The sequence below is a fragment of the Eublepharis macularius genome, chromosome 13, assembly GCF_028583425.1.
Source record: "Eublepharis macularius isolate TG4126 chromosome 13, MPM_Emac_v1.0, whole genome shotgun sequence".
Classification (NCBI taxonomy): domain Eukaryota; kingdom Metazoa; phylum Chordata; class Lepidosauria; order Squamata; family Eublepharidae; genus Eublepharis; species Eublepharis macularius.
The window spans coordinates 20817894-20838566 of record NC_072802.1 but is presented as its reverse complement, the minus strand read 5'-3'; the positions used below and the strand labels follow the sequence as shown (position 1 = coordinate 20838566).

Here is a 20673-nt window from a genome sequence, read left to right as displayed (position 1 = left end):
GCAACTCCACGAAACGCGTTTCACAAAACACAAATTGGCCTGATTCGTCATGAAATTTGATTTGTATTTCGATTCGTGCCCATGTCTAGTCTCTGAATTTTGCACCATTGTCTGCATTTGTCAGGATTGTGGCATATGCATACTCATGGACAAGTTTGATGCAGATAGTGAGTAGGGAAGCTTGACTTCTTGTCCTCTTCACTCCATGTTCAGACTTCAGATCATTCATCATGTTCATTTAATCAGTATCAGGAAAACCAGGTTGAACATTCTGTATTGTTGAACTGGTACATGTATTTTTTCCTTTGTGGGGCTGATGTTCCTTTTTTTTCACTTTTACTGGCTTTGTTCTCTGATGTTAACACTGAAAGTCAGGACTTCTGTAGTTTGAGAAGTAGCTGCTCTTCAATGCTTCCTACGTGTTTAAAGCGCATTGTATTTGTTGTTATTAAAAATCACTTTAATAAGCTTTGTAAAAGGCTATAATTATGCATTTACACTTCAGGTCAATTGGACTGCTAATGCTTGTTCATTAAAATGACAGATGGTTATCTTCAGTTTTTAAACTCTATTATAATGCACCACAGGAAGCCCCAATCTGGGAAGCTTTAATGCTGTGCTTTTTTTTCTAATGAATGAGCATACAGCTATATTGCCAAATGGAGAGGAAACCCAATAATGTTCCAGTGCCCCGTTTGCCCCATCCAGTTATGTCTGCTTTCAGACACTTTAAAAAAAAAATTCCTTTAACATTTATGGATTAGAAATTAATCCGGAAATAACATTCATATACATACTGGGAAAGATCCTGCTAATTAGCAGCAGCTGAGTAACATCTCTGAGTTTGATCAAGATGGGTAGCCTTGTTAGTCTGTCTGTAGCAGTAGAAAAGAGCAAGAGTCCATTAGCACCTGTAAGACTAACAAAATTGGTGGTAGCGTATGAGCTTTCCTGAGTCACAGCTCACTTCTTCAGATAAAGCTAGCTAGACTTATAGGTGCTAATGGACTCTTGCTCTTTTCTGTCTCTTGAGTTTGCTCTCCACAAGTATTTAAGGCCTCAGTGGCCAGAAGCATGAGCCGAAGGGCAGAAGCCAAAAAGGGCTCTTGTTCTTTGGCTCTTAGCCTGAAGTTTTGGAACCTAGATCTGGGCAGAAGATCAGATACTTGGCAGTTGGAAGCCTCCCTTCTCTTTCTCCTTTGTTCTGCTGGATTTTTCTCTCCCTAATGGGGAGAAAAGCAGAATATAAATTAAATAAATAAACTACTACATAGCAGTAGTTATGCTTCAGTGTGCTCAGGGTTGGGTTTAGACATGAGAACTCATAATTTTCAAATCATCAGCTGCTCCTGAAGTTCACAGTCTTGAGCTCTTTCTTAGGATGCAGCTATGTGGAGAGGATGTGAACTTTTCCTACTTGTTAATTTTCAAGTGGTCACAAGGACGAGTGCAGGTGGCGTATTACGTGGTCTCCAAAGGGCTATGCCCATGTTGCGGTTCACCCGTGTCTTGTGATGCTTTCTTATCCAGAGGGATGTTTCTTGCAATGCTATTTCTAGAGCTAACACAAATCCAGACACTCTTATGCAGACATGACAATGTTGTGGCTATCTACTCTAAACCTCTTGAGGTAGGGCAGGGAGAAATGGAATCTTTGCATATCAGAGATTAAGTATAAATTGAGAAGACACCAAAAGTATGCAACTGGCTTCACCCAGCTGGTAATTCAAATTTCAGAAGTAGTTTCAGCCTCTGAGCTGAGCCAGATGTGTGGGGTTGCATTCTCTTTCCTTCATGATCAGCCATCCAAGGTCTACTAAACATAATATGGTTTAAAAGCCTCTATGAGAGTATGATAGTTTTGTTTTGATTCTTGAGGAATGTTGGAAAACTTCTTAGATTGGGTTGAAAAATAAGTAAGTAACTTTTAGGGTTCTCATGCAAATGTCTGAACACTTCTAGGGCTGTATTGCAGTTTTTGCATTTTCACTCGCCCAAGAAGGTGCACAACTGGGAGACAATCCATTGGACTCAGTTTCACCATTTTCGCACAATGCTCTCTAGCACCAGACGCAAAAAGTTAACCTATATGCAGAAGGTACCTTCTGCATGTGGGACTGGGTGCCTTTGGATCCAACGAACCGCAATAAATTGTCGTGGAATTACATTCGAGGTAAAGAGAAGACTATAATCCAGCACAAAGTTGTATTGGTATCGTCAGTACCAAAGCAACCAACGTAAATGGTACACGGCAGTGTGGGCAAACTGTAATTCATCTCTTTGATTTTTAAAAAAATCATATGACGTATGTGTGTTAACTTGACTGATCTCTTTCTCCCCCCAATTGTTTAAGATAAGTATACAAATACCTCTGACCTTGGATCACATTGCAGAGATGACAGGCACCTAATCGGCAGTGTCAGCTGAGTGGAACCAAATTCCTTCTCTTTGCCCTACATGTTGAGACCATAATGATGGGTTTGTAAAGCCCACTCATTGTTCTTCCTGCTAGAGGGATTACTCAGTGACAGATGTTGGCAACTGCAGTAACTAATGCAGTCAGAGTTGAGTAAATCAAATTCAATAAAAATACACGCTGATGAGATTTTGACACATAGCAATAACCTCAGGGGTAATCGAGTAATTTTATTGGGAAAAAAATTAAGTGAACCTTTAATGATTTATGGCTTTTAGAAGAGAAAATAAAGATATTTGATGTAGCAAAGTTGCATTTCCTTTGCATCTCTCTGCTGCTCCCCTACATACAGTTGGTGTACTTAAAGTTCAGACTTCTCTCTCTTTGTCGAACTCCAAATACCAACTTTCTTATTAGAGGTACGGTGAACAAAATCCATTTGGCTTTTGTGCATGGAAATAATCTTTTTATTATCCAAAGATTGATGTTTGCATATTAATAGGCAAAATAGTATTTAAGGTATTTTACTCATGACTTGGTTTTGCTGTTGTATTTTTAAACAAAAATACTTGTCCCTAGTGATGAAAGTGCTTTTAAATTACAAAGCTGTGCGCAATTTTAAATGTAGTTCAGGGTGGATTCACATGACCAGGTTTTAGCACATTGAACATATTTCTTGTACGGTTTTGTTATTATTTTTTTTTAAAAGAAGCTGCCCCAGGGTAGCTTGTGCTGTGTCGTGACAGGTTGTTCTCCAGTGCAAAAGATAACATCTTACAGTCAGTGTGCAACGAATCCAGTTCAGAGCCGATCTGTGCATTACACAAAATGAGGGGGTAGGATTCTGGATTGTAGGTTGGATCCCATGAATGACTTCCATAGATGCAAGAGGGAGCAGTTTTCATGCATTCCCTCCCACTGCAGACCTCTGACTCTCTACTAAGCAGGCTGTTAATAGGGTGCACACCCTTTGTGCCAGGAGCAGCACTAGGCGGGGGGATTTGGGGCTGCAGTGAGAGAGGGGAGTAAGGGATGTTGTGCGCCATAGAGAGAAATCCAGTGAATTCCTTGCCTAGCTAGTTCAGCACGTGCAAAGGCTTAGAGCCTGTGAACAGCAGCCTCCCCATCACGCGAATGCCATTTTTGAAAACGAGAGCGCTTTCAAAAGGAGATTGATTCAGCATGGGAAGGGAGTGGGGGAGATCTTGCTACTCGGGGAGAGAAAATTACAAATCTCACTTTCCAAGTAATTCCTTGGAACTGGCCTGGTTCATTAGGTTATTTATTTACTTCATTTGCCTTCCCCCCCCCCCGAATGGGGACCCAAAGCAGCTCACTTTGTTTTCCTCTCCTCTATTTTTTCGTCACGGCTGAGAGTGTCTCTCTCTCTCCAGGTCACCCATCCAGCTTCCATGGCAGAGTGGGGATTCGAACCTGGCTCTCCCAGATCTCCCTTTGGGAGAGTGACCCTACTGGCTGCGTTCAATTAGTCAGTTGTGAAGTTGTAAGCTGTGAAGGGTGAAGTTCATTAGTGCAGAGTTAGAGCTTTAGGTCGGATCATTTAGTTGTATTTCAATCCTTACAGTTCTTTTCTTTCATTTTATAGGTCAAAATAGGCTTCTTGATTGTTGTTTACATTTTCATATGTAGATCTAGGTTTTTTCACTGTTTCATAGTAACTTGTTAGAAGTTTTTCCCCACTTTGGTAGGAAGGATAGGCAATGTTTTTCTTAGTGTTTTATGTTAGAGGTAGGTTTGTTTTGTGTGTGTTTTACTGTTTGAAAGAGAGGTTTGTTTTATAGGAAGAGAGAATGATGGAAAGGCAGCACAAATTGTAAGTGGGATTTAAATGTTTTCCTTCTTTCGCTCTTTTGCGCCTCTCTACCCTTTCAGCCAAAGAATGGTTATCTGAAAACAGATGCTCGAGGTCTGTTTCGATGCTCCCAGCAAAACAGCTGGCCTTTCCTTCCAAAATTCCCACCAGATGCTGGGTGAAAGAAGGGGTGTCTTGTTCCCTGTGGATATTTCAGCCCGTGGATATTTTTAGAAGGAGGAGGAGCCCCCAGACCTTGCATCCAAGCAAGGGACTCTGCTTCTAGTTTGAAAAGATTTGCTTGTTCTGATGTAATGTTGCTTTCTGGACTATTACAAATCGGACACATGGCCTTTCTTCCAAAGAGCCTCTTCAGTGCTAGCCGCTTGACAGTTGTATACCTGTACACATTTTGCACTTCTTTTAGTTACCAAGAACAGTGAGATGTTCATGGGAATAGGCTGAGCTGTGATCCAGGAGTTATAATAGTTCAGATCTCACTGCAAACACAAAAGCCATTTCCTTGGGGGTTATCTGTTGCAGTTTCGATCCTGTTGGCAACTGAGTTTTATTGCCACTTCCTTACAGTATCGTAGTGCATTCATCTGCCACACAGAGGTTCCCAGCTTTTCTCCAACGCTTCAAACCTGCTTTGCTGAAAAGTTACGGGAATGCCGGATGGCTGCTGTGTAGGCAAGAAAATTCAGTTTTTCCAGCCCATGTAGCAGCCATTCCCCCTTCCCCCCAGCCACTGGGAGCCTTTTATATTTGAAAAAAGGATTAGAATATTGATATACTGTTGTAACAACATGTGTAACAGGCTCTCTGATGCCAGAGGCAAAGCGCAGTTGATCAGTCTGTCACAGCTTTTCATTGGGCCGTAGCCTGTCGCTCCAAGGATTTGATCACATCAGATTAGATCCAAAGAGGCCCTTCTGCATGTGAAAGGCATCTTTTGTTCACAAAAGAACCATTTTACATCTCCCACTAGAACACTGTGCAAGAGCAAAAGGTATCTCATCTAGAAATGATGGTCTGCTTGCACAAAATGATGTGCAGCCTTTTGCACGAGTGAAAGCATGAGGACTGCTACAAAGCACACCTGTCATTGCAGTCTTGCCCAAGAGTTTGTGGAACAGAATTAGTGGCTGTTTTCCTTCACGGTTCTTTGAATCCACCCTATTATGTGCAGTGCCTCAATAGGTCCTTAGAAAAATTAGAATTCTGGCTTGGATAGTACAAATCAAGTAGGTAGCAAGCTCAGGTCCTCATTGAATTGTCCCCCAGGCGCAAAGAGACCATTTGGGTCCAAATTTTGATTAGAAGACCGTGAATGTCTTTTCTTCTGTTAACTACTACCCAGTGCTGTATGCCTGCTGAAACTGTCACCCCAGAAATTATTTTCAAAGGGTGAATTTTGTGCAGATACATAAGACTCCACAATGAACTTTTAATTGTTACGTCTGCATCCTTTTAATCAGTAGATCAATCAATTTTAATCAAAGTTGATTAGCTTTAACAACATGTAACTTTGATAACTGACGTACAATTAGGACACATTTCAATCAGCGAGCTTGAGAATTTATGTCATCTGTGTTTATTTTGGGAGTCTTTGGGAAATGAAAAAGAAACTGTTGAAGATGGTCTGTCTTTCTAATTGTGGCCAATAGCTTTTGTTTCTTGAATTGTAGATTGTGTCACACTGTATCTAAAAAAAACATGGTTTTGATGGCATGCAGTTTATTTAAATTAAACCAACAATCAAATGAAGGCAATTAAATAAACATTTTTCAATAATTTAACAGCCTTGATAGTAATTATCACTGTTAATGTTGTTAAATCATGGCTGAAGAAAACTCTGAGCTTCATATTTATATATTATTATGGATATTTTTGAAAAAATAGTATTTAAGTTATTTTTCTCATTATTTGGTTCTCTGTCATTATTGGTCTTCTTCCCCGTTTCTGTCTACAATTGAACTGCTTTTGCAGGTCAGATTTTGGGTAACCATAACTATTTTTATGTCATTCAAACAGATTTGGTCCATTTAACTTGTTCTTCTGTTAAAACTGCTAAAGAAGATTTAGAACCTGTTGTGTGGCAATTATTCACCATAGTCACAGAAACAGGTAAAGTGAGTGTTTTTTTTTAAAAAGTCTAGTGTTTTGAAAAATGTTTCAGTCTTTCAGCTAATGCCTCCTTTCGACCTCATGCAATTGACTTTCCAATGTTGGTTATCAGAAGGCTTTGACTATATTCAGACATCATAAACAAATTCATAGTTCATGGCAAACCACAGTTTGCCATTGTATGTGAATCAACAAACTGGTGTTTGCCCTTTCCGCTGCAAACTGGGATTCCAAAAAATAGTTTAATCTTGATTTTGCAAGGCAGAGTTATTTAAAACCATATGTTACTGGCTTGGATATAATGGCAAATTGTGGTTTTCTGTGAGTGCAGAAGTATTTAATTATCTGGCAGAGCATGTGACACCCCCCCCTCCAAGGATTCCCTAGGCTCAGTCACATAGTGGAAGACCACCATGGGAACAACCAATTTTATCATTTTGTGTGTACTATATTGGACCTGCATTTCTTAAATAGGATGGCCACATTCTAACTCATATCTTACATATAATAGCCAAGTGACCCTCATCTGTAGATACTTAAATCTAGAGAATGGAGCCATGACTGGACAAGACAGATCTTCCTACATACCTGAAAAATGCTCCAGATTTGCAGAAAAATCTGAAATCTAAAAAAAAAAATATGTTTTTTAAACCCCAAATGATAAAAGGAGCCCCTGTAGCTTTAAGAATCAGAGGCCCTCAGTGGCTGTTGCTAAGCAACCATAGCAGTATTCCAGGCTTGATTTCTGTCAGTAATAGGCAGGGGGAGGGGCAAGGCCATTTCCAGTGTTGTTTGGGCCTTTGAGGGAAGACTTATTGGGGCCAAGCCCAGAAGCAACCACCACATGACTTGATACCACATGACTTGCATGGCTCACCCAGACCCAACTGCTTGCAACTGTTCAACAGAACCCCCCAACCCCCTAATGTTGTGTAGTGGTTAGAGCTTCAGAGTAGGATGTGGGAGATCCAGGTTGGAATCACCACTCTCGTTTGATCCAGTCACATACTCCCAGCCTAACCTACCTCTCAGGGTTGTTGTAAGGAGAATGATGTGAGCTGCTTTGGGTGCTCACTGTGGGAAAAGGCAGTATATAAATGAAGTAAATTAATAAATATAAATGACAGGTAAAAGATAGTTGTTTAATGGGTTTGAAGGAGAGAAGGGAACGGGGAGCATAGGGAGGCTGCCAGGAGAAGGAAAAGAGTAAATAGTGTGGAGAAGGGGATACAGAGAAAAGTGAAGTAGCCCCTTCAAGTCCTTGCAGTTCCCCATCATGCACGGAGCCTGGCTCAGCCAGTACCATGCAACTGAGCCATAGGAGAGAGGCTGCTGGGAGGGGGTGGAGGTGAATGGCGGAAGAGAAAGTTGAGTGGGAAGAAGAGAAGGACGCAGGAAAGGGGGAAGAGGCTGTGGGGGTCATAGAAAGGAAAGAGGACATGGTGAGGGTGGGGAAATGAGATTTCCTCTGCACGTCCTTGCAGGTGCCCACTAGTACAAACCTATTATTACAAATCGGAATGATTGATAATGGGCAGCTAAAACGTCCTTTATTTTGTCCTCTTCCTTTAAATCCCTGCACTGAAGCCCTTGAGAATCAGCAGTGGTAGGAGCCATGCCCACTGCTGTTTATGTGAAAGAATGGAAACGCCTATAGAGACTGGATTCCTACTTCCCTCTCCCCGAACCCAGTTCATAGCGGTAGGAAGTAACTGAATTGAGATAGGGCGGAGACCAAAGCTGCATGCAGGAGGAGCTAGTAGTGCCGTATTCCCCTGAATTATTCAGTGACTCTTTAGGAATCAGTTGTACATGCGTGTGCACCCATGCACGTACTATGTTACATGGAAATTGGACTTTTCATTACACATCATATCCCAAGCAAGCAGTTTATTAAAAGTCTTTATATTAAAAATAGACTTAATTCAAATTGGACATACTGTGTTGGATTGTATCCAAATTTCATGCTTGGACGTGCAACTTTCCCATCTCCCCCTCCCAAAATGCCTTCTGAAATGCTGCTTCTGGGGGATGGGGGGGGGGGCTAGGAGCAACATGAGGACAGAGTTATCCCCCTCTTTGCATATGCAGATCTTTATGATGCCATCCAACCCATTATATTTAGCCACTCTGGAGAACTGTCAAGGTGGGTGACATTATGCAAGCTACTTTTTGCCTCAAACACAAAGCAACCCCCCACCACCCACCCCCACATCTGCAATATGGGATTATTAACACTGACCTAGCTTTTAGAGTGTTGCATGGATGGCTGAAATAATCTGTGTAAGGCATTTGAATATTCTAAAGTCTTGAAGAGATGCTCGCTGTTATTTTTGTAAAGATTAATTACTAAGGATATATCCACTGCTAATAATGCTTTAAAAGGGATAAAGCTAATAGGCAGTGGTGGTTGTTTTGGCCCTTAAGAACAAAATTAGGTGAAATGGGTGAAATCAGAGCTCAGATTTCTATCAGGGAAGGTAAACCCCCACATACGTGCTGAACAGAGGCATATCAGGCCATTTTGCAGGGCCAGTTTTCTGCTCGAAGTGAGCCCCCAAGATGGTGCCAGTTTGGCTGGGTGTGTCTGGCCACGCAAGTTTTGCTCTCTCCCTCTCATTTGTTTTCTGGCACACCAAGATCTTTAAAAGGTGGAGAGTGCAGATTTGGGCAGGGGGGCACGCACAACGCTCTTGTGAGAGAGGCTGCCTGCTGCATTTTGAAGGCGCCGTAGTCCTTCCTCAGAGACTGCCAGAGCTTATTTACTGTGGAGTTGCCTGTGGGTCTCTCGATCAAGAAAAGTGGTAGAAAATCAAACTGCAAATACAGAGTTGTATTTGTATCTATGTTTTACTCCTTCAGATTTCTTTTATGGGGGGTCCTTTAACATACTTGGAGACAGAATTCCTGTAAACCCTGCCAATGTATTTTCCGTTGATCCAAATTTATCTCCTGGAGTTTAACTTTAAAAAAAAAAAGTTGTACACATCTTGAAAGACCCAAAATATGAAGAAGTGGTTACACTGCCGCTTAGTGTCTACTTCTCCCGTTGAATTAAAAAAAAGAGCATTAATCTTAATGTTTAAAGTGATCGGGTTTTGAAGTGATGTATTGTTTATAAGCTGCCTGAAATTCTTTTGGAGGAACTCTGTGATCACGAGGGTCCTCAGGTGCACTGAGGCACTGAAAAGCTAGTTTTCACTGACACACGGGCCTTTTTATCATCAAGATGAGGTAGTGGTCGTATTTTAATTAAAATGTCAGAACAAATACTGTAAGAGTTATTGAAAATGAATCACCAGATAAAGCGAGCACTGGGCCATGGCAGGTCAGAGAAGCAAAGTCACCTGGAGAAGGGGACTCTATTCATTTTCCTGCCTAAATGAGAAAGAAGTAACTTTTTTTTAATATACAAGCAGTAGGAACTTTTAATATATTAAAAAAGAGCATCTTCTGATGTCTCAGCCCCTGTGCTTCCCATCTCTTCCCCCGCCCTTCAGTTGGACTAATTTAATTTTTCATGTTGTTTGAAAGGGATAAAAGTGCACTTTTTTCAAACCAGTTATTTGACAGCAGCCATTTAAAAAAAATTAAGGGAAAAAAAATACAGCGTTGCCCTATAGTTTGCAGTAGACAGCCAGCATCGTAAAAAGGCCAGCATTCCCTGTGATTGGCATTTACGGCAGACGTGACTATCTTTTCTGGAAATGCAGGAATATTCTTTAATATTTTTAAATACAGTGTAGGTATATTGTATTTAATTAAGTTTTATTTTGCCTAATCCGAAGTCTGGGTAACTTAACCCAAAAGGCTAGAAATTTTTCTATTTTGAGATAAAATGTTCTAGCCTTTTGTCAGCTGTGTAATTGAATATAGAGCAACAAGATAAAAATTCCCAGCTCAGCCATCCCCTAAACATTAACTCTGCCTTCCATTGCCGTGTTTTCACAGCAAAATGTACTTCCTCTCATTGCGGTAAACTGTACGCCTGTTAAATGTGCATGCGTCCTGGAGGAGCGGGTTTTCCCCCTAGGGTTACAGGAGCCCCATAAGGACCAGAGCAGGAGCACCAGAGAGCTGGAGAAAGGCTTTAACATCCTGTGCCCCAAGCAGCTCCTCCACCGTTAAGGGATGAGCCAGCAGCCGAAACCGTTTCTTGTGTTGTTTAGATCTCTTGCAAGGTGCCTTGCAGACCAATTGGCAGGGCATGGTTCTTTCCTATGTCTGTGTATGTGGGGAATGGAATGGAGGTTTCTGGCCTCCGCATTACCTTTTGCAGGGTCCCCAGTGGTGCAGACAAATGTGCATTTTGCATGTTACACTGCAGGGCGGTGTGTGTGTGTGTGTGAGAGCAGGTATGAACCCCACTCTTCTAGCACATGTGTTAGGAGCATCAAATAAGGTACCGTGAATCCCTACAGGATTATATATTCATGGAGAAAAAGAGGAGAACGGCATTTCATCAGTAATCCGAAATCCCAGCCAAAACTCGTAGGAGTAGTAACCCTGCATACCTTAGAGGCTAATGAGTAAAAGGTAAAGGGAGTCCCCTGTCCAAGCACCGAGTCATTACTGACCCATGGGGGGACGTCGCATCATGACGTTTTCTTGGCAGCCTTTTTATTGGGGTGGTTTGCCATTGCCTTCCCCAGTCATCTACACTTTACCCCCAGGAAACTGGGTACTCGTTTTACCGACCTCGGAAGGATGGAAGGCTGAGTCAGCCTTGAGCTGGTTGTCTGAACCCAGCTTCTGCCGGGATCGAACTCAAGTCGTGAGCAGAGCTTGGGCTACAGTACTGCAGCTTACCATTCTGTGCCACGGGGCTGTCATGAGGCTAATGAGTATATAACAACTAACCACCATCTGTTAATTTGATGCCAAATGTAAGGACAATAGCACATTTTTCCTGCAAGTTTTAATTGGTTCCTAAGCAGTTACTTAGTACCTCCAAATGGTGCCATGTTTCTTTTGCTAGCCGCACCGTTGGCTACACAGTTAACCCAGATCCTTATCTGCCCAGGACTCCTGGACCCCTTTACAGAGAGTGTATAGAAAACATGGCAAAAGTTCCTGCGCACGGATCCTACCAACACTCCTTGAGGCAGGCGGCAAGCACTGAGGCTGGTATCCTTAAACCCTAGTCTTGCCAATAAGACTGAAGATCCTACTGGCCTCCTATATTAATCTGTTGTGGAGCAGGGAAATATGAAGCTCCCTTATACAGAGCTGAATCATTAGTCAGCATAGCCCACCACTGTCTGCTTTTGCTTGCAGTGGCTTTTAAAGGTCCCAGGAAGAGATCTCTCCTGCTCAGCATCCTTTTATCTGTAGACAGCAGGAGTTGCATATAGGATTTTTTGGTATACAGAGGTGATGGATGGTCCGTCTCAGGATCTGGATCTCCATACCATTGGCCTTAAATCACCCTTTCCCCTTTGATCATCTGGAGGTTTCCCCCTGCAAATAACCTACTGAGATAGTATCTGCCTAGCTACGATGCCTGGTCAGAGGAGTGGATTCACATGATAGACTGCCTTAGGGCTGGTTGGCTTTAGCAAGTCCTATTAAAGAGCCAGCAGTGGTAGATTCCACCTTCAATAAATAATGTTCATGTAGAGCAGACAAAAACGCAGGGTCCTCTGAGCCCTCCAGCGAAGAATGGAATGTCCATTCCAAGGATCCGAAAGCAAGTAAAGGAAAATTTGGTATCACCGGGGACACTTAAAGGGAGAATAATGAGAACGTAGAACACAGATGCTCACGTGGAAGCTAAGGTGAATTTGTTATCAGTGGAGAAAAAAGGGTACGCTAACGAGGAAATTCATTTTCCAAGGCTATGGTTTACTTTTTTAAGGAAAGAAAAGGGGAAAGAACAGCGGAGGCCAACGTTTTTTGTGGTATTTCGTAGACTGGTTATAGTTAATTTTATTTTATTTTTTTATGTTTTGTTGAATTGCACAAGTCTCGTTGCTTTTGAACATTGGTGACAAAGATCTTTTCTTACCATTTCAGAAAGTGAAGGTACAGGAGCCAGTGTGCAAAAGCCCCAAATTCTCTGGTCAGTGTATTTCAACATGAAAGACTCATCTGGAGTAGACAGGACTTTGTATGACAGCTTACCTTCCAATGTCTATGTGTGTTCTGGACCAGATAGTGCTTTAGGAAATGACTGTGCGGTCAGACAGGTAAGAGAATTTTGTAAGTGTTAGCTTTTGGCTCAAGGTCTTCTGAAATGATGGGGCATGAGCCAGGGCAGCATCAATACCTTTTCAACAGCAATGCCATGTGTTGATGAGAACATGTGAGCTTTGGGGGGGGGGGGGTCCAGTGTGCTTAATGGAAAGACTGAGGATACAGATCTTCATTTGAGTAAAGGATTCGCCAAACACCACATTATGTAGGAGCTCCACTAAAGGCTTCAAAGCAGCCATATTGGCCAATTGGCACTACATTGGTGGGGTTAGATAATTCTACTTTGCACATTGTATTTCTGAATAAAATTCCACCCCCAATATATTCACACTGAAGGAGTCCTGGAATGGGAGTGGGAGGGAGGACAGCATCTAAGTCTAGCTTCTTTGTAGCTGCTTGTAAAAAGAGAAAGAGATCCAGAGACAGGTCTCCCGTAACCATATAGACTGAGCCTAAGGCTGCCCCCAACTCTTTTTTGCCTTGTAACTTTCAGTTAGTCATTTAATAATATCACAGAAGTTTTCTGCTTGCTCTGAGTCTTTGGTTTTCATCTTTTATCCTCTTAACTAGCCCATTATTGCCTTGTAAGACAAAATGAAGGTTACTGTTAGAATATATAGATAGAATGTTAAGAGTTCAGGCTTAGTTAGCCATTCTTGTTGGTAGCAACTATTAAAAGTTTTTTTTAAAAAACACAGAAGACTTCAGTTTGTTAAAATGTGTTGCCTGTATTCTTCAGCTGGAGTCATTTCTAAATTAACGGCTGCCATAGCCTTCAAAATTTGGAAAGTTGTCAATATCCCATTTTCTCAGTCTTCAAACAGGGTACATGATAAACCTAAACGGATGTGTGTTCCCTAACCCACTTTTGGGGGGGGGGATTTGGTGTGGGGGGGGGAAGCACCCAGCATGGGGCAATGGAGGCCCAGGTTCCAATGCCCACTCTGCTGTGGAAACTCACTGGGTGACCTTGTGCCAGTCACATCCTCTCAGCCTAACCTACCACACAGGGGGGTTGTAAGGATGACGTGAAGGACAGGAGAACGGTTTAAGTCACTTTGGTCCCCACTAGGGAAAAAGGCAGGGTATAAATGAAGTAAATAAAAATAGGGGGTGGTTTGTGGAAGGCGGAATTTTTAACCCTTTCCCATATCTCCAGAGTCCTCCCTCCAAATCCCACCTCCTAGTTTTTTTTCCCCAGCAGCAAGGCTCATTTATGGTGAGATTAAACAAACAAATTTTAATTGCCAGTGAGGTGGTTTTACAGGGGGCAAAAATCAAGGAAATGTTTATTCCTGACAGCTGCTTCTGTCCTATAAGTGCCCCTTCATTTTAAAGAAAATATTGGGTCCAGAATCAGGTCCATGTTTCCCTCAAAGTGCATTCCCACCTTTAAAGAATGTTATTTCCCATATAAGCCTTCCCAGATGTTAAGACTAGAGGTGAGCACAAACCCCCCAAAATAGTTGTTCGTTTGGTTCGTGGTTCATCGCAGTTCATGAACCACGAACTTTCACGAACTTGTCCTGGTTCGTGAATCAGTTCATTCAGTTCGTGAAAACATCACTTCCAGGTCAGCAGATGGTCTGCAGAGAGCCCATTTCTCCCCCCTCCCATTGCCTATGAAGTTGATTGATCGGTGCCAGGCTGTCTGCAATGATTAACTGAAATACAAACCAAACACACTGGGCTAAATTCATCACGGTTCGTGAGAAATGAGCTCCCACGAACCACCGGTTCGCAAACCACAAACCGGCCCAGTTCATGATGCACTTTGGTTTGTAATTCAGTTTGTGCCCATCTCTATTTAAGACATTCAGATAGGACTCTGCTCCTTGATAAACCAAGGTCTTCTTTACCCTTTTGGAACACCTTCCTTCAGGAAGCCTTTGTGGCCAGTGGTTGTGATTTTTAGAAAACAAACTAAATCTTTTTTTCATTCCTCAGGCATTTGAGCAGGGGGTAGTGTCAGTTTTCCTCCCTACCTATCCTGCGGCCTGTGCAGTTGTGGGATTTGTTTTTAGGGTTTTGCCATTTTAGCTGTATTTAAGAATTCCTATTGTTTCTGCGGGTGTAAAAAGGGGCAAAAAGGAATGAACAGATGAATGAAGTCCTTAGGTATTTCCAAGGAACAATATCTCAATATAATTTATGCATCTCAAGGCAAATTAAAAGAGCCAGCCGGGGTTCCTATTATAGTGTTAAAGATCAAAGAGATTGTAGTCAGATTCCTATTCTGTTCTCATACTAACTGAATGATGTTAAGCCAGTCATTCACTCTCAGAGTAACCTGTGTCACAGGGTAGTTTCAAAAATGAGAACAGATCTATATGTGCCACCTTGAGCCCGTTGAAGAAAGTTTGGGATTAAAATAAATACGGGTATTGTGGAACGATAAATAAATATCTTCTGGGAGATGTCATTGTAGACCTGAACCGGCAACCTCATCCATTGTTTGTTTTGCTTTCCTTTCCTATATAGGCTGAAGCCATTTTTCAAGAGATGTTTCCAAGCGAGGAGTTCTGCCCACCCCCTCCAAATCCAGAAGATATTATCTATGATGGAGATGGGACTCAGGCAGAGGATCCCAGATTCAGCAATGAGTCGGAGGCCAATCCAGAGACTTTGCCTGAAGAGTAGTGAAGAGACTGAGGGATACCCTGAGGCATGAGGTGACTCAAAGGCCCCAGATTAGACTGATGTTGTGATGGACTCCGAAATGAAGAACAACGAATTGGCTGTCACATGGACATGTCATCCCAGGAATTCCATTGGGACTCACAGACTTGTTTAATAGCCTGAGCTGAGACAGAAAGTCTTGTCCAAAGTAATGAGTTTCAGCATATGACATTTTTGTCTCATTTTTCTGGGAAATACATTTACCATTTTTGTGGATAAGATATTCCTTCCACAGAACGACAGTTTGCAAAGTGAACAGCAGCAAAGCACATAACTTGGGTTTCATTACAACAACAAAAATACAGTTCTGTTCCCAGATGGCAGCCATTAGGGTAGATAAATGTGGGAAAGATCAGCATTTTTAAAGTTCTGGTAGCCCTACTTTACCTGAAGAAAATGTTGAAGTATTAAGTCATTGTTTTGGTTTGCCATAAAGATCACCAATGTGGCTTTGAAGCTCTGCCATCATAGATTATCCCTGAGTGACGTTCAGAATAAAATAGGTACACTTGCCTTCTTTGAAGTGGTTGTATGGTGGCTTCTTAAACTTTAAATACCCTCTTGTTTACCTTGGTCAAGAATTCACCTGTTTATGTCAGTGATGTTTCTAGTATGATCAGCAAATGGAAGTGATGAACCACATGGGAGCGATCCTTTCCTGAATGGGCACAGTAGGAATGAAGAGATCCCTGTAAGGGTGTGCGGATAAGCCCCCTTGTTGTGTTCTTTGTTTTTGTGTGCAGTTACGAGTTGTTTTGCCAGAACTTGTTGCTGGTGTTACGGGGTTTTTGGGGGGGGGGGCTACTGTTTACATGATATCCCATTAACTGACCAAAACTCCCACAAAATATATTGGAAAAAGCATCAGTTTTAAAGGTTAAAATTGCACAAAGTTTACAAAAGAGAACAGAACATTGTACATAAATTAAGACTCACCCTTTGGATTTGAACAAGGGAAGCACCAAATTATTTAAAGTTAAAACTTGAGGTCTGTGAAATTCAGACACACCCCTGTTAAAAGGGGCCCAGATTCTTGGTTTCCAATCCCCTCCTGCCCTATTAGGTAAATATGTATGAGTGTCCACACCAGCAGGGAATGGGAAATCTGTGTGCATCTCCCTTATTCCCGTGTCCTTTATCCCCTTTGCTTTAAAAGTCATGTACTAATTTGAACAAGCAGAAGGGGTGGCCAGTTGGAGAGGATACTGCCACGTCCAGGACGCCTGTGTGTGCACACCAAGAAGGTGGCACGAGAAACGGGGCTCGATTTAAACCCTTTGAACACCCTTCCATGCATGGACACTGTGCCCACACGGGCGAAGATTGTATTTCATATTTTGAATGTTCATACTGTTCAAATGCAATTAAGAATTCTAAAATTCGTGTTTTGTAAAAACTGGTTGTTTATCCAAGAAAGCTTGAAGCGGTTGTTTATGGGTATAGACTGTATGCAGAAGCAGACTACGCGAAATACACCTATAAATAATCAGTTAGTAATGGTGGTGGAGCTCAGTGGTGAAGCATCTGCTTGGCATGGAAAGGGTCCCCAGTTCAATCCCTGGCATCTCCAATTAAAGGAGTCAGATAATAGGTGCCATGAAAGGCTTCCGCCTGAGACCCTGGAGAACCGTTGCCAGTCTGCGTAGACAGTACTGACCTTAATGGACCAGTGGTCTGATCCAGTATAAGGCAGCTTCATGTAATCATGTGAATCTAACATGGAATCTTCTGAAACTAGAAAAATGGCCGCCATTTTGATAGAGATGTGCCAGTCGATTGGAAGCCATATGTTTGCGAAGGACTCTTCTATCTTTTGTCTAGAAAAAGAGATCAGGGCAGCATACAGTGTTCTCCCATCCTTCATTTTATCTCTATGAGGGCCTTAGTATCAGGACTTGAGAGTAGCTGTTGCCCTCACCACTGTTAGTGGCCCCAGGTCTATCTCTGTACTCCCTCCCTGTAGGAGCGCATGGCAACAATTCCCTTTCATGGAGCAAAGCATTCAGGGATATCTGTGGGGGAGGAGGTGCTGTCTTGGTGACCCTAGCTATAAAGAAATGATCTGCTCCTTTCTAAATAGCCCAACCCCAGGTTTTGTCTTTTGGTCACACCAGAGTGTTACAGGACACTGGAAGGTAGCTTCTGTAAATTGAACTTAAACTTGTATAATGCTTAGAAGGAGTTCAGCTACTGTGCGAGTGTGGTTTATTTATTTACTTATTTATGTCATTTATAGTCCACTTTTCTCACAGAGACTCAAGGCAGATTATACAGTGTGAGTCAATACAGTTAATTCCAAAGACATTTTCATAAATAATGTAATAGCAGTATGTGTAAAGATTGAAAACCAGCAGAAGTTCAGCACATAGTTGAAGAAATGCTGAAACAGAGCATAAGCAATTCTAAAACTGACATATTAAACAACATAGAAACTACTCAGTAGGATCATATGTACATTAACAGACAGTATGTAGTAGTAAAGTCTATAGTCCCTATCCCTTTAATAATGCATCTCTCTCAGCCCACTTCCTTACAGTACAGCCCTCTATGTAAGAACCCTCTTGAGTAATTCAGTTTTATATAGCTTACAAGCCAGCTGTGTGGGAGCTTTCCTGGTCTCTTCAGGCCATTCCATAAGGTGGGGGCCACCACAGAGAATGCATATGTATGGGCAGCTGCTGATTTTGCCTGTGTGCAAGGTGGCACTTGCAGGAGACCTTGTTCACATGAGCAAAGCTGCTGTGGTGAAAGAGAGAGGCAGTCCTGTAGATATGATGGATCAAGTCTGTAAAGAGCTTTATATGTGAGATCCGATGCCTTGAACTGAGCCCGGCAACTGATAGGTATCCAATGGAGTGATTGAAGAATGGGAGTAATATTCATGCTCCTCCTAGTTCCTGATAATAACTGAGCTGCAGCATTCTGCACCAATTGGAGTCTACAAGTTAACTTAGCGGGGAGACTTAAATACAGTGCATTACAGTAGACGAGTCTCGATGTTACCTGGGCATGGAACCAGGTGGCCAGATCAGCCTTGTCGAGGTAGACTAGAATGAGTTTGCAGAAAGCATTTTCTTTGCAGCTGCCTTAACTTGCTTTCCTAGCAGCAGCATTGGATCCAATATAACCCCTAGACTCTTAACTGAGTCTCCAAGGGTCAGGTGAACTTCATCAAAAGTGGGGAGTATGATATCCTTCAAGATCTCTTATCTTCTCAACCAACATCACTTCCATCTTGTTTGGATTCAGTTTCAATTTGTTCACTTTCAGTTATTTGACTACAGCCGTCAGGCAGCAACCCACGATCTCTACTGCATCCGACGGTGATTTGGATAGTGAGATACAGAGCTGGGTGTCATCTGCATATTGATGGCATCCAGTTCTGTAGCTATGAATGAGTTCTCCTAAAGACTTTGAGTTTGAATAACGTGGGAGGATAAGATTGTGCCCTGTGGAACCAAGCAAAGGCAACTGCTCAATAAAAACGATAACACCACTAATGATCTATCTACTTTCCAGTTCGGAAGGAAGATGACTCAATTATCAATCTGTGATACAACCCTTCAGTGGCTGAGACTGCCTTGATGACAAGTTTGTGTCGCAAAGGTCAATTTATTTTGTTAGCAACATAACGAATACATACGGTGCAGCCAAACAAGCCCAGCCCGCTCTATTGCTGGTATCCATTGTGTCCATATGCAATCCTGGCTCCAATTCACTTTGGTTGCTATGTAGTGGTTTTCATGATGCTTGCAATTAAGCTGTTATTTATGATGGGTAGCAACAAGCCTGGCTTTTTATTTGCTATCGCTGCTGTTATGCATAAATCAGAAAGCATGAATGTAGCCTAATTATATTTGACCATTTGCAAATCAATGCAGGAGCCAAATGGAGGAACTCCAGATCTTTCAGTTACCAGGATCCTACATGGACTTTCTTTTTTGTTTGTTTGTTTATCTTTGGAAATGAACTTTGTAATATGAAAATTAAAGATTTGCTTGCAAGAGTATGTTTTAGCACTCCTTTATGAAAGTTAAAATAAGAGAGCTCTGGATTCTTTTTATGTTGATAATACCAGTTATCAGCCCGTGCTAGTTTTTAAATTTATGTACTTCATTTATACCCTGCCTTTCTCCCCAGTGGAGACCCAAAGCAGCTTACATCATTATCCTCTATTTTATCCTAACAACAACCCTGTGAGGTAGGTTAGGTTGAGAGGGAGTGTAACTGGCCCAAATCACCCATCAAACTTAAATGGCAGAGTGTGGATTCAACCATGGTGGAATCTCCCAGATCCTAGTCTTGACAATCCAGACATTACACTATGCTGTAGTGATCGATGTGATTCAATGAGGTTTATGATCCCCGCCCTCCAAGTAGCTTTTTATTCTTGGACTTCAAGGAGCTCACGGTGACAGACATTGCATCCTTTCCTTTCACCCGCCCTGTGAAGTAGCTTGAGAGTGTTTGATACAAAATCAGCCCGGTGGTCTTCATGGCAGGATAGGGAAATTGAACCCTGTTCTTAAGGCTGATACTCTGACCAGTCTGGTTGATGTGTCTGGAACAGGGTCTATATAGTACAAACCTAGGAAAGTTTTAAGTCTGCTCACTTACACTTCTCTGGCATCCTTCGGTAGTGTCTGAACTTGAGAACTAGATTACAACCCTGAGCGTTCTCCCTCTGAGGCGGAGGACATCTTGGGTGATTCCCACCAGCCAATCAGGGAGGCAGGAACTAACTTCCTTCCTCTTCCTGTTTGCATGTGGGACCACCCTCTCTTCAGTTCTGTTCCTGCCTCCAGGGAGAGCAGTTCTTCAGCCGACTAGCTCTGCTGCCTTTTTTCTCTCTATCTCTTACTTATCTTTCTTCTTTCTCTGACACAACCTAGATGTCAGAAGGAGGCTCAAGGCCTATCTGCTCCGAACAGTGCAAATTAGAAAGTCAGTCTTACTGTTCTTAAATATATATCCCCTCAATTTGGGGAAGAAAATGTCTTCGGCAGTGGTAGGTGCCAGTAGCAAAACACACTATCGAAACTCCTAAAAACTCTCTTCGTAGAGGTTCCTTGTGGAATACCAGCTCACTCTTTGAGGGATGCTACTACTAGTGCAGCATTACACGGGAACACTTCTGTAGAAGAAGTCTGCAAGGCAGCAACAAAGTTGTCAGTCTTGACCTTATTAAGATGCTACAAATCTATATGATTCAGCGGACACTGACTGTAGTAGAAAAGTACTGCAATGCATGATCGTGGACGAAGACCATATCCCACCCAGAAACTGGAAACTGCTTTGGGAGCACCCAAGATGTCCTCCGCCTCAGAGGGAGAACGGACCTTTGGACACTTACCGTGAAGGGTCCTTCTCCTCTGAGGAAAGGAGGACATCTTGCCCTCCCCGGGTCTCCGTCCTTCTCTACCTTGCTGCCTCATTCTCC

General features: G+C 42.3%; 1 protein-coding gene across 3 annotated transcripts in view; it reads left to right on the top strand.

The window, feature by feature from the left end:
- The window catches only part of CHM (CHM Rab escort protein), a 98066-nt gene extending 82310 nt beyond the window's left edge, over positions 1 to 15756 (top strand). For all 3 annotated transcript variants that reach the window (XM_054996784.1, XM_054996783.1, XM_054996782.1), the window contains 3 exons: positions 6267 to 6359; positions 12375 to 12547; positions 15036 to 15756. In XM_054996784.1, coding sequence (XP_054852759.1) covers positions 6267 to 6359; positions 12375 to 12547; positions 15036 to 15194 — 425 coding nt within the window. In that variant the 3' untranslated portion in view covers positions 15195 to 15756. The remainder of the gene's footprint in view (positions 1 to 6266; positions 6360 to 12374; positions 12548 to 15035) is intronic.
- Positions 15757 to 20673: the final 4917 nt, after the last annotated feature.